Source organism: Aythya ferina (genome assembly GCF_964211825.1).
Source record: "Aythya ferina genome assembly, chromosome: Z".
NCBI lineage: Eukaryota > Metazoa > Chordata > Aves > Anseriformes > Anatidae > Aythya > Aythya ferina.
Window position 1 is genome coordinate 22,423,299 of NC_140299.1, and position 13,928 is coordinate 22,437,226.

The window sequence follows — 13,928 nt, forward strand, 5'->3', positions numbered from 1 at the left end:
AACACATTAAATGTACTTGAAAACAGCAAAATCCAATATGATAAAATAAATGTTGTTTTTCTAAGTTAAGCTTTGAAGTATGTCTGAAAGAAACGTTTTCAATTAGTTACCTACATATTTATGTAATAAAGTGTATCTTGCAATTCAGTTTACCCTGTAACTTGACTGCCTGGTGTCTTACCTCCAGCACAAGTGGCAGAACATTCTGACCAAGGCAGATGATTCCACGCAAAGCCAACTTCATTGTCTCCACTGCCAGTGCGAGAGATGGGAACATTGAATTTATACCTTATACCCAAATTTTGTTCCTGTAGCAGAATCTGTAGTTGAAAACAACTGGTTATACCATTAAAACAGGCAAGCAGAGGGCAACTACAGTGACATTAATCTAGGTATGTGTTATGTCTTGTGGAAGGGGAAAAAGTAATAAAGGAAGCCACAGTAGTTATGTACGGTATTTCCAAGTGAATCTGAACTGACTTATAAGATGCAGATGCATACAAACAAAAAGTATTATTGCATTAAGGTGGTGAGCCACCTTTTGCCATTGACACCACAACTTCACAACTTTTGTCACTTCTTTATTTTTGACATAAAAGTTCTAAAAAGCCAGTCTTCATAAATTAATGTATTAATTAATGGAAATTAATTTGGTAACTGAATCATTACTTGGGGTCAAAGTAGGTTACAGACGTTACTACGCAAACATGCAGCAATTCTCACTGAAATCTTGTAAAGAGCTACCCATGTAGTAGTTATGAACCGAGCCCTGCCCTTGTTTAATACTTCTATTAATTAATAATAGTAAAAATAGTAACACAGAAACAGACTGTTGCTGAGGTTACTGTTTTCCCGTAATGCATTAGCTAGCAGCATTAAACTAATGGAATCACAGCAGTGGTTCCTTTAAAGGAATATCAAAACTATCACTACAGCTGCACCACTGTAGGTGATATAGATGGAAGTGCAACAATCACCATGTGCTTTATCTACCATGACTGTTGAAATGCAGTGCACTTCCACATACCACCTGCTGAACACTAGGGTCTGATTATCTACCAAACTTTTTTTTTTTTTTTTTTTTGCGTCAGGTGCAGCATCTGACATATCTAAGAGCTATTTCTCAACTCCTTCTACATTCTATTGTATTTTGTAAAAGTATATTTACCTAACTATTAGCCAAAAGAGATTCAATACAAAACTCATAGAGACTGACCAAATGAGAAAAGGCGCTATAATCTTTATGAAACTCATTCTATATGAACTCCCCAGTTTATCCACAGCTACAGTAAAACAAACAAAGAAAAAACGGGATTCAAACACTTAAGAACACTGACTAAAATGTAATTATCTAGGCAACAATCATTCTATACAGAAAAATATCCTGTCTGGCTCAAGCAATCCCTAAACTGCAAAACTGGCAGCTGATAGAATATACTGATCAAGTTTCACCTTAGTCTTATACTCTTCCTCAACACAACAGAGCGATACAGTAGGGCTCATTACTGACTACTGTCAGAGACAGGCTACAAGCACCCTGGTCATATTTTCTTCTGTTACATTCAAATATTTTGTACCATCGATTCATAGCAATTTATCTCAAAACACACTTTAACGCAGGTCAAATAGAAATACTAAGGCCATGATTAAAACCACTGACAACTACAGACCTGTAAGGAAAAAAACAATGCTGCTGTGTACACATTAAACATCACAGTCATAGTCTGATGCAATTACTGTATGCTATATTTTAACAATTCCATGTATCAGAAATACACAGAAATACAAAATATATTTAATTTACAACTTTTGCTACTACTATTCTGAAGCACACTTAACACAGATAGGGCATTTCCTGTGATGCTTCCCAGGGCTCTTCTAACTTTACACCTTTTCCATCACAGTATCTACCCATCAGTCTTAAAAAAGAGGAAAAGTGAATTAAAATACAAATGCAAAAAGTCCCAGCACAGCCTGTGACCTATTATGATTTTGTTCATGGTCTTATATTTCCTCAGAACATAAAAACTTATTTCAGATTTCAGAAATATATTAATTGTAAACTTTACCATGACTATGAGATTTTCTGAAGTAGGGCCTAGTGCTTCCAAAGACTCTGGTTCATCTGTTGGCCTCTTGTAATGGAAAGCTGTTCCAGCAACATCAAACTTTCTTGGCCAGTCAATAGTCCAGGCACCATTAATATAGTAGTCATCCTCTTCAGATTTTAAAGCTTAAAAAAAAATACAAGCCACCTAAAAATTGGAAGCAGCATTTATAATGGAGAAGCCATTACAAATTAAACTACTACTCTGTTAGAAGTATATGAGTTTCAGCTCTCTATCATTGTTTTTTCAACAAATGTTCTTCTTTAGCCTTGGTTAAAATATCCGTCATACAGTTTGAAAATACTGTCTCTATCATGAACTTTAATGTGCAGGTACACTTTGCAGATTTCAACATGCAGATGCTATATTGGAAATAACAGTGCCTTGTGCAACCTGAAATATATCTTCAACTTTAAAACTAAACCCACCTGCAATGTATGCTGTTCTGCTTAAGACATATGTAGGTCTCAAATGTATAATCAATTACCAATCTAATTTAAGATTAATTAAGATTATCATTAATAATTAAGATTTCATATGTTCAAGCATAAGAAAGATATCACATATCATGCTGAGAGAGAAAAAAAAAGATTGACTTTGAAGTATGGTCCCAATCAGTTTACTTTGTTGTCTCTGCCCATTTTCTTTTTTCCTTCTTAAAGCATAAATCCAAGGCATTTCTACTACAAAAACAAATACTAGCTATTTCATCTGCCAAGATATTTTATTATTATTAATTTACAGCCTTAATCCATGTAAGTACTGTAGATAACAAACAGATTTCTTAGCTAACTGACCAATTAGGCTGGACAAGCATATATTATTCAATATTTTATGAGATTACATTTCTAAACATGAAACTGACTTTGTATCTTAAGGTGAATATTCTGTTAATTAGATATTGCCTTCTGGACAAGATAATGATGAAGATCACTAGTTATTCATCATTTATGTTTACTTTACATAAAGCGTGCTCTTAAAGGCAAGATCATGGCTGTAAATACACAATCAAACAGCTTGTGTATGCTATACCCTTTTTTGTTTTTTACTTGCCTGCAAGAGAAAAATATGTTTGCATTCTGTGAACAGATTTGCTTAATATGCATTGTTATGCACAGGTGAAGGACACAGCTGTGAATAGCATTCCAATAATATAATTACATGACTATGATGAAGCACTGACATAATTATTAGCATATAAGACAGAAGAAACAAGTTAATAATTAAATAATTTATTAGAACTTGAGAATGCAGGAAGCCCACAGGAAATTAGCACACAACATATTGTTGCATAGGGGGAATATAAGCAAAGATGTCAGCTCAGATCAATCCAATTAAGGGAAGATAGCAGCATTCCTAAACATACATTTTTTCAGCAGCTCTGGGAACGGGCAATTTTATTGTTGGATTATTTTTGGTCAGATCATTTAAAAAAATAAATTATTATTTATGCAGCTGCAGTAACGTGGTTTTGTTGCCACAGCACTAGGAGTGATACTGGTGCAGAAATTATAAGCCTGAGATGGGGGCAGGGAGGACAGGTGCTGACTGAGCTACTTGAGATTGCCAAATATCTAACTGCTTCCTAAATTTGAGGCCAGGGTTTGGAAAATAACTGGATTTTAGTTCAGGAACTGTGGGATGTTTGCTGCAAGTTAGAGACCCTACTAACTGAAAAGAACAGAGGAAACATTGAAAACAGTATGAGAGAGTTTTTTTCTTTCTTTCTTTTTTGTATATTTCCAAATGGAGAAATTTATTTCTTAGACTGTGGTCACATATTTGGCAGCAGTACACATAGACCAAAACATAATAATATGTGTAAATGGTTATTTTCAGCTGAATCAGTTCTCTAATCTGGTTCATGGTGTGACCACAAAACATCCATCCTGAACAACGGAGAGGAACTCCATAAAGATGGGGAAGTTGTGAAGTTGACACTGCCACTAAAGAAGCATCTATAAAATGATACTCTAGAAGTATGCATTTTGACATAATAAACTATTTTTTAGCTGCCATCCTGCTTGCATAGTTGTTTTTAGGGAGCAAACAAATTATAAGCATTCCTTTCCCCCAAAACTGCTGATCCTTGAACAGTGATCTGGTTCACATTCATGGTACAAAACATTCCAACAAAAAAAGGAAACAGTCCTTTCCTTGCAACTTAGTATTAACTTACAATAGGATATAATGGTTCCTTTCAAAGTTGTAAACACAAGGAAAGAAATCCCCCTGAAATTAGCAAGGGCTTCTGTGGCATTTAGCAAGGTATTGAAGAGAGGGCCTGAAAATCAGGAACCCTCTTGAAATTGTAAGAAGCAGACTGAAAAAACAGCTATGTACCACTTTACCTTTTTAGATCTGTGGCCAAATTAAATATCAAAAAAGTTGCCTATATTTTTTATTGAAGTTAAAAAATTGGCATTTTTTTTCATTCATTTGGTGCTGATGGTACTGACTTAAATACTGCTCCAGATCACATTCCTCTGATTTATAAGCAAAATTTATAACAAACTTAATGGTAGTAACTAAGAGTATCTGCTTTATTCTATTTAACTCCTGTATTTATTTTCAGCTACCCATAGAATCAGAAACACAAGTATCTTAATGGAATCTGTGTACTAAATATGACATTAATATTAGCCTAAATGTCCATGTTAACAAAACATTCTTTTGACAATATGGTTCTTAGCATAGAGCAACCACATTAGTCTGCATTATATGCCTCTCTTCCACTACCATCTCTGTCTCAAAAGTCATTGTAGGATATTTGATCAATGTTACTCACATATTTTGACATGGGGGGGTGTGATGCTGAAAGAATAACAAGCACTCTTTACTGCTGGAGTAGTGGATGTTACTATCCCCCGCAGAATGAAGGGAGACTGAAAATCTGCCGAATTACATGATTGTAGGGGCAGGCAAAAAGAAAGGAAAAAGCATCCAACAGTAAAAGGCACCATTATCATCAATACAATCAATTTAGCAATTAATGTATCTAGGGATGTTATTGTCCGTCCTACTAACATGCATTATAGTCCTTTCCAACACATTGCTATTCTTTATACTAATTACATGCAGAACAGACTGAAAAAATAGCCTAGTCAGTTGTCATTATGCCTAAACAGGTTAACAGCTTCTGTTTGTGTTTATCTGTTAGTTTCCGGCAGCACTGATCAGCTCTCTGCACTACTGTGAACAAATGCTATGCAAATCAGACTACAGGAGCTGTCAGAAATGCATGCTCTTTTTGAGTTTGATAAAGCTAGATCTGTACACACCAATATTTAAAAGCTGAAAAGCAAATTTAACACAATCTTAAAGGAAACAAGGGATAATCTGGGCATTTGAATTTAATTCTGTTTTACCACAGGCTTCCTGTATGATCTCAATAAAGCCCATAGCTTTTCTGCACCCCATTTTCCCCTATCTATAAAACAGGAATGGCATCAAGTCCCTACAAAGCAGCAACACAGAAACACTGTGGAGTTATTACATTCAACTGCCTTAAGATAAGGAGGCATTATTATTGTATTTAAGCAACCATGACTGTTGTTGAATAATCATTCCAAGCAAAAAATGATGTTTTGAAACAGTATGGTTCCCTAAGATCAGAGACTTCCTCAGGTGTAAGACATTACCTCAGAGAGGGACAGTAGATCACTTGAGTGTTCCTCATCCACTCTAGCTCCAAGTCTGACTCCGTAACTACAGTAAAACTGACCTGATTTTGCACTGTATACAAGGAGGAATCACATGATGCATTCCATTAGCTCCACTCAGGAGAATACATCCTAACCACCTGCTCTAACTGTCTGACCACAGATTAAGACTAACAACTACTATTCCCTCTGCAGCTTCTAATATATGTACGGTTTGGTCATATCAGAAATATCTATTCCTGAATCATATCAGAAAATCCAACTTAGTAACATTTAAACCATGCTCTTACCAATGTAGTTCTTTGACATTGCCACTTCTCTTATTTCAATGTGCACAGAACCTCTTGGAATTTGAATCACTTCCATATAGCCTGTAAAAGAAAGATAACTTTTTCTCATTATCTTAAACAATATTAGTCATGAAACTAGCCATTAATAAATTATTCACTACTAAAAAACAGTAAGAAGCATGGAATTCAAATGTATTTGCATATTTTCATTTATGTGATGCATAGAAATGTCTTTAAAGTTCAAATACATTTGACTGTGATAGAAAGAATTTAATGTGAATTTAGGAATTCATTTTTTTAATGATAATAAAGTCTTCTCAAGTATATTACAAGTAACTAATATATAAAATGACCATAAGATCATAGAATAATTCAGGTTGGAAAGGATCTGAAGACATTCATTTAGAACAACTTCTTACTACTAGCTAGGAGGTAAGACCAGGTTTGTCAACACGTTATAGTTGTGTAGTGTTATAAGGAACTCCAAAGCTGGAAACTGTACAATCCTTCTGGGCAACCTGATCCACTCCTGGGAAAATGTTTTTCCTTCCATTGGGTCAGCACATGTCTTGTTTCAATTTATAGACATAGTCTCTGCTCCTCCCACCACACATCCACCACTGTGAACAGTCTGGCTGTTTTCACCATAACATCCTCAGAGATTTGGAAGGATGGTACAGTCCCCACAAGTCTTTTCTCTCCCAGGCTAAATAAGCCCAGTTCCCTCAACCTCTACTGACAGAGCAGTAATTGCTCCAGCACCCACTAATCTTAGTGGCCCCCTCACTGAGCTGAACTAACTCTGGTACATCAATCTTTTTCTTATGTCCAGGACCACATGCAATATTAGTTAAGATTTAATAAGATAATAAGATAGTAAGGTTTAATTAGATGGAGCAGATGCAGTAACACAGAGAATCACTGCAACACTAGTATTTTCTATTCTGAGTTAAGTTTTCAACTAATCACCCTTATATATTTCCATATACATTTATTTTCTTAATAACATGAGCATAAAAGACTCTTCTGGATCCTTTCTATTCTAAAATGTCATGTATAGTCATATACATGATTACAAATAACAGATTACACTAAAATTAAAACTAATCACCCACTTCTTGTTGAGCGCATTTAACATCAGCAGAACTAAGTAAGTAAGATTAAGTAAGAAAATATATGACTGTATTTTATAGAAATCCAAACTAACATAGGAAAAGGAAACAACTAGGCAAAAGTAGTCACAGTGTATGACTGCCAGCAATGCAATGCTGGAAATCAGTTGGAACACTGTTATGTTTTAAATAGCCACATAAATACAACAGAATGGACTTGTATGTGCATACCTCCTCTGGGCAATGAATCATTGAAGAAACCTTCAATTGCTTCACATGTACTCCCATCTCCTCCACAAACACGGCATCTATCTTCCTTAGCATCAGACCCCAAAATATTATCACAACCCACATGCTAAGAGAAGAAAAGAAAAAATATTTTAACAGTTTTCTTACACCTTTACCTTCATAGATCGTTGAAGTATTTCACTCAAGTGTAAGATATTCAGAAAGATATTCATTCTTTCTATCTATTCTGTTTCCAATACCTGCTACTATTAAGTGGGTTTTCACTTGCAAGAAGTGAAGAAACTTAAAAAATCAAAACAAAATTTTGGCTTACTAAAAACAAACTTTGACTTACTGAAAATAAATTTTGGCTTACTGTTAAGTCTTGATTAATAAATATTTTCTATTTCTACTGTGACTTTCAGGTGGGGATCTCATAGCAATTTACAAACAATGTAATTATTACAATTATTAATAAATGATTAGTGACCTTTTTATTTAATATTACAAGGGCTAATTGTGTTTAATCTGTATCAGTTTAAGGGAAACATTAGCTGTAGTTTTCTTAAACGTTTATGTAGCATAAATATTATTTACAAAGGAATTTACAGCTTTATAGACTACTTATCTACTTGAGAAATCTATGTACAGTGAACAATGAGCATCTGCATCTGACTAATTTATTCATCACTATTAGAAACCTAATGCAAATATATACAGTCAGATACCAAAAAAACAGAACAAAAGCCAAACCAAACCAAACAAAATGAGAACGAACACTGGACATTGACATTTTTGTCTGGGGTTTATATAAAATAGGAGGCAGCTGCATAGCTTGGTTTTAACTTGCAAACAGGTTAATACATAGGTCAGAAGTTAAAATACTGCAAGTAATTGAAAAAACAGTATTATTCTAACCACTTATACTTCAATTTCGTAATTCGCCAAGATGAAAAGGACCTGCTTTTTTTTTTACACAGCCCCCTCAAACTTGAGTTTTAGTCTGGTTATTAGTTTTAAAAGACTTCTCCAAAGTGCTAGAATGTTCTTATTTACGAAGTACACCAGAATTCCACAGGTTATTTTTTTACTTTTTTTGCTTAGATTACTAATGGTAAATCTCATCGTATTATTCAATAAACATAAATCTTCAGCATTCAGTATAGCAAACCACTTAAGTCTTGAGTAAGCTTTAGGTATGTTAGTGGTTTCAGCAAAATCAGATGATTTTTACTAGTCACCAACACTATTCAAATGTTTAGACTTAAATACATAATTAAATGCTTTGCTAAACTGAAGCAGCAGTATGATGAATATAACAAAAATATGGCACAGACATCCAATTTTCTTCAAATTCATGTAATACAGTTCTATAAGAACCTTACAAGGTAACTGTATTTTTAGTAAATGGCAAATACTTGCCCTTATACACTCTTTCACAGAGTGACAGTGACAGATTTCTGTTCCAAGTTAATTAACAGTAGAATTGTTTCCAACAGGATGAACTATTTGTGGAGAAACAGATTAATATGTTCATGTTTACTGTTTTTCTTCCAGAGTAGTGTTCTAATTGGAATGATGGAACAGGCCTTGGAATAGTACAAGGAATATGCTCATCTCCTGTTGCTTTTTCCACTGATAGTTTACACAGAAACCACAAAGCAAGATAAAAGATGGCAAAATGAAGAACTCTAATCTGCTTTAATGTCTGTGAGGAGCTAATTTGAATGATTTGTCTTATTTGGTCAAGTACAACGTGCTCCACCTGGGTCAGGACAATCCCAAACATGAGTACAGGCTAGGCTAATATTGGATTGATCGCAGCCATACAGAGAAGGACTTGGGGTACAGGCAAATGAAAAATTGGACTTGAACTGGCAGTATGCACTTGCATCCCAGAAAAACAACTAAATCTCAGGCTGCATCAAAAGAATTGCAGCCAGAAAGTGGAGGGAGGTGATTCTCACCATCTACTCTGCCCACATGAGACCCCACCTGAAGTGATGCATTCAGCTCTGGGGCCTCCAGCACAAGAAGGACATGGACCTATTAGAAGGAGTCCAGAGGAGGGCCACAAAGATGATGAAGGGGCACCTCTCCTATGAAGAGGGGCTGAGAGAGCAGGGGATGTTTAGCCTGGAGAAAAGGTTCTGAGGACACCTTATTGCAGCCCTTCAATACTTAAAAGGGCATCTAAGAAAAATGGATAAAGACTTTATAAAAGGGCACGTAGATACAGGACAAGGGGTAAAGCCACTGGAAGAGGGTAGACTTAGATTAGATGCAAGGAAGAAATCCTTCACTATGGAAGGTGGTGAGGCACTGGAACAGGTTGGCCAAAGAAGCTGACAAAGTCCCCTCCTTGGAAGTATTCAAGGTCAGGTAGGATGGGGCTTTGGTCAACCCAGTCTAGCAAAAAATGTTCCTGCCCATAGCAGAGGGGTTGGAACTAGACTATCTTTAGAGGTCCCTTCCAACCCGAATCATTCCATAATTCTATGATAATGCAATACCTTTTTTTAGCTCTTTGTCTCTGACTCTTTCATTAAGAACTTCATCAACAATCCTGTTTCACACAAGTAACCATCAGATACCATAATTAAATGTAGGATATAACAGACAAAACAAAGTAATCTGTAAGTACTTTATAAAGCATTTGTAACCTTGCATTCTCCATTGATACAGATATCCAGTGAGTCAGCATTGCACTGAGTCCCATCTATTACTGCAGGAGCACGTTCAGTGTAAAAATTATAACCTTCAGCCAAGCAGTTTAATGCACATGGTTTAACCCCACCTGGACAATAAAACCAAAGAAAAAAAATAACATAATTCTTGAAAAAATATTAATTAGTTAAGAATATATATGCATAAAAAAATCTGAAATATATAAAATTCCCTCATACCTGACACGTAATATAGATATACTTTATTTTACTTTCTCTTATTGATTTCTCTACTTGACTCTTCCCTTTTTTGCAGAGAGGATTATTTCTTATAGTAAGATATGGCAAGATTGGATAGCTACTTAAGGATTCTATTATGTTAATACAACACTAATGATTATTGAACAATTTAAAAAAAAAAGGATACTTCACCATTTGAGAAAAACGAATAAGAAAAGAATGTAGTGTTAGAAGTATGTCAGTGTAAATTTCAAAAACAAGATCAGAATACGTCAGTTAGGACTTCAGTCTTATTACTTGAAATATGCTACAGCTCAGATCATGTGATCACAATGGTCACTTTTAGGCTTCTAATCTTTAAAACAAAAAAAATCTATAGAAAAATAAAACCACAAATGTGAAACTGATTTACTCAGGGTTTAGAACAGGAAAAAATAAAATTTTTTAAAAAAATCAAAAGGCGAGTTAGAAACATTGAAAAATGACAGAAACAACTAAATCTGCTTAAACTGTCACAGAGAAAAAGAAATTACAATCCTCTTCTCTTCCTCAAAATATCCTTTTATTGCATAGCATAATTATTTATAACTCAACTTATTGAAGTAGCCTTGGATACTTTATGAATGCTTTTCTTTCTTTCTCCATTTCTCAGTATTCTCACCTTAATTAATGAAAATTTTATTGAGATGTTTATGCTAAACTTGTCACTGTAACATCAAAATTACTTATAGATCATCTAAGAACATCACAACTGCAGGTGGAAAAGGGTTCCTTACTGGAGTCCCTACAATGACACTCACCCTCTTTCCACATCAAAAGAAAAAAAAAAAAAAAAAGGAATTGTCATGGCTCTTCTGTTACATTTTTCATAACTGACAAAAGGTTACCCAACTTAACTTATTATATATTCATCAAAATGTTCTATTTACATACACTACTTTTTGTATTACATTTATACAGTTTTAAGATTTCACTCACAAAATATTTTTTGAAAAGCTACACATTACCTCCAGTGTAGGGTTTCCAGTTATAATACTTTCCCCGGAAAGGCATATTGTCAAAGTCTGCACATTGTTTTTCTCGAAAATCACGGGCTCCTGAAGGACATGGCTAAAATCATACAGACAAAAAAAAATAAATTAAAATAAATTAAAAAAAAAATAATTTCTTCTAAATATCAACATAAAAATAAATACCTGTATTACAAATAAAAAAATAAAATCATCCAAGACACTAGGAGATGGTTCCCTGCTTTATCTTGTGGGTCTGATACTAACATATGCTTTATAACTGATGCATTTATTTTGCAACTTTCAGCTGGAACAAAGTAACTGAACTACTCTAAACAAAGACGTTTCCATAATTCCACAAAACCAATCGAAATCATGTCAAATTATGCTTCATAATCAATCCATTAGCTACCTCCTTATAAGCACACATAAAAAACAGCTGTAAAAAATAAAACCATTTTGATAAGAGCTCTAACCTTAGTTGTACTGTAATAAGCAGCTGTACTGAGCTATGTTTTTAAGACATGGATAAAGAAATTAAAACACTTGCTGAAGAGCTGCAGACTATTATCACCGTTTCTTACTTGCAGCTTTGACAAAAGGATTACATTAAGGCTGAGAAAAAGGGTAGATATGCTTAGTTCTAATTCTAAGCAGTCTCCAAGTGTAATATTTAAGCAGTCTCCAAGTGCTTATATTTAAATTTTCACTATTTCACACTATCAGTTAAAAAAAAAAAAAAAAAAAAAAAATAACTGTCTTATGTGGAGTAATGATAGATTTAAGTGAAAATCATATCAGGAAAGAGTTTCAGGAAAAACTGAATTCTTAGCTATTTCTCAATTTTTTCATCAGCAAGTTCAAATGACAATTTTGAATACACACAAAATTCAGATAGCACATTAAACATTACTATCAATGTTTAAGTAGCAGCTGCAATTGCAAGTGTCATCAGACAAAGTATTTGAAATACAGATTAAAATCATTTTTAGACTGAAAGAGAAAAGAGATTGTTTGACAGAAATGAGAGTTGTGAATAAATATTACTATTTTATGAGCAACAGAAGAGTCCATTTCATGGCAGTTTTACTAGTCTTCCTATAAATATCTAAGCTAGTTAGCACTGTTGAGGAATCTGAAATGCAATCAAGTGAAAGGATCTGTATAAACATGTATGATAAAAATCTACTTAACAATGCAAATATTAACATAATAATTATAATTCTCAGTACACATGAATCACGTTCCTACCACAGCCATCCTATTGCACTATGATTCAGAAACTACATTCTTTTCCAGTTCTGAATTTAATGAAAATGCTGGATACTAGAGTCTCGCAATTTAAATTTTGTGTATAAATCACTCTATTATATCCTTCTTATTAAATAATACATTTTTGAATATAAGGCATTTACTGGTAAAAAAAAAAAAAAAAAAAAAAAAAAAGTTACTGCTGCTTCATTAATTAAAGTCCTTCAGAGCGCAATACTGACAATAATAACTGTGTGCAAATAAAATAAGAAGAAAAAAATATTTTTAATTGGTTACACCAGTTGTATTTGCCTATTTGCATCTTACTCTCCAAGCAGCAGAAAGAAGTAACCTGACATACCTCAAAGGTTGTGACCAATCTCACTGATACTGGTCAATTCATCCTATTCTTCAGCTCCAGGTAGAATCATAGAATCAATCATAGAATCAATAAGGTTGGAAAAGACCTCCAAGATCACATGGTCCAACCATCCCCCTACCACCAATATCACCCACTAAACCATGCCCCTAAGCACTAAGTCCGAACCTTCCCACAAGGACCGTGATGCCATCACCTCCCTGGGCAACCCGTTCCAAAGCCTGACTGCTCTTTCTGAGAAGAAATGTCTCCTCATTTCCAACCTCAACCTCCTGTGGCCATTCCCTCTAGTCCTATCACTAGTTACCTGCAAGAAGAGACCAACCTCCAGCTCCCCACACCTTCCTTTCAGGGAGCTGTAGAGAGCAATAAGGTCTCCCCTGAGCCTTCGCATCTCCAGACTAAACAACCCCAGGTCCCTCAGCCACTCCTCATAGGACTTGTGTTCCAGACCCTTTACCAGCTTCGTAGCCCTCCTCTGGACACCTTCCAGGGCCTCGATGCTCTTGCAGTGAGGGGTCCAAAACTGAACACAGTACTCAAGGTATGGCCTCACTAGAGCTGAGTACAGGGGGACGATCACCTCCCTGGTCCTGCTGGCTACACTGTTCCTGATACAAGCCAAGATGCTGATGGCCTTCTTTTGGCCACCTGGGAGCACTGCCAGCTCATGTTCAGGCAAGCGTCAATCAGCACCCCCGGATCCTTTTCCTCTGCACAGCTTTCCAGCCACTCTGCCCCAGGCCTGTAGCGCTGCATGGGGTTGTTGTGGCCAAAGTGCAGTACCCGGCACTTAGCCATGTTTAACCTCATCCCATTGGCCTCTGCCCATCGACCCAACCTGTCCAGGTCCCTCTGCAGGGCCTTCCTACCCTCCAGCAGACTGACACTTCCCCCCAACTTGGCGTCATCTGCAGACTTACTGAGGGTGCACTCAGTTCCCTCATCCAAATCGTCAGTAAAGATATTAAAGAGGATAGGC

General features: G+C 35.4%; 1 protein-coding gene across 5 annotated transcripts in view; it reads right to left on the bottom strand.

The window, feature by feature from the left end:
- Positions 1-13,928, bottom strand: part of ADAMTS6 (ADAM metallopeptidase with thrombospondin type 1 motif 6) — a 154,745-nt gene that overhangs the window by 32,439 nt on the left and 108,378 nt on the right. For all 5 annotated transcript variants that reach the window (XM_084503222.1, XM_084503224.1, XM_084503223.1 and 2 more), the window contains 6 exons: positions 11,314-11,416; positions 10,064-10,197; positions 7,404-7,527; positions 6,061-6,141; positions 2,070-2,233; positions 182-320 (listed from right to left, as the gene is read on the bottom strand). In XM_084503222.1, the coding sequence (XP_084359348.1) occupies positions 182-320; positions 2,070-2,233; positions 6,061-6,141; positions 7,404-7,527; positions 10,064-10,197; positions 11,314-11,416 (745 nt within the window). The remainder of the gene's footprint in view (positions 1-181; positions 321-2,069; positions 2,234-6,060; positions 6,142-7,403; positions 7,528-10,063; positions 10,198-11,313; positions 11,417-13,928) is intronic.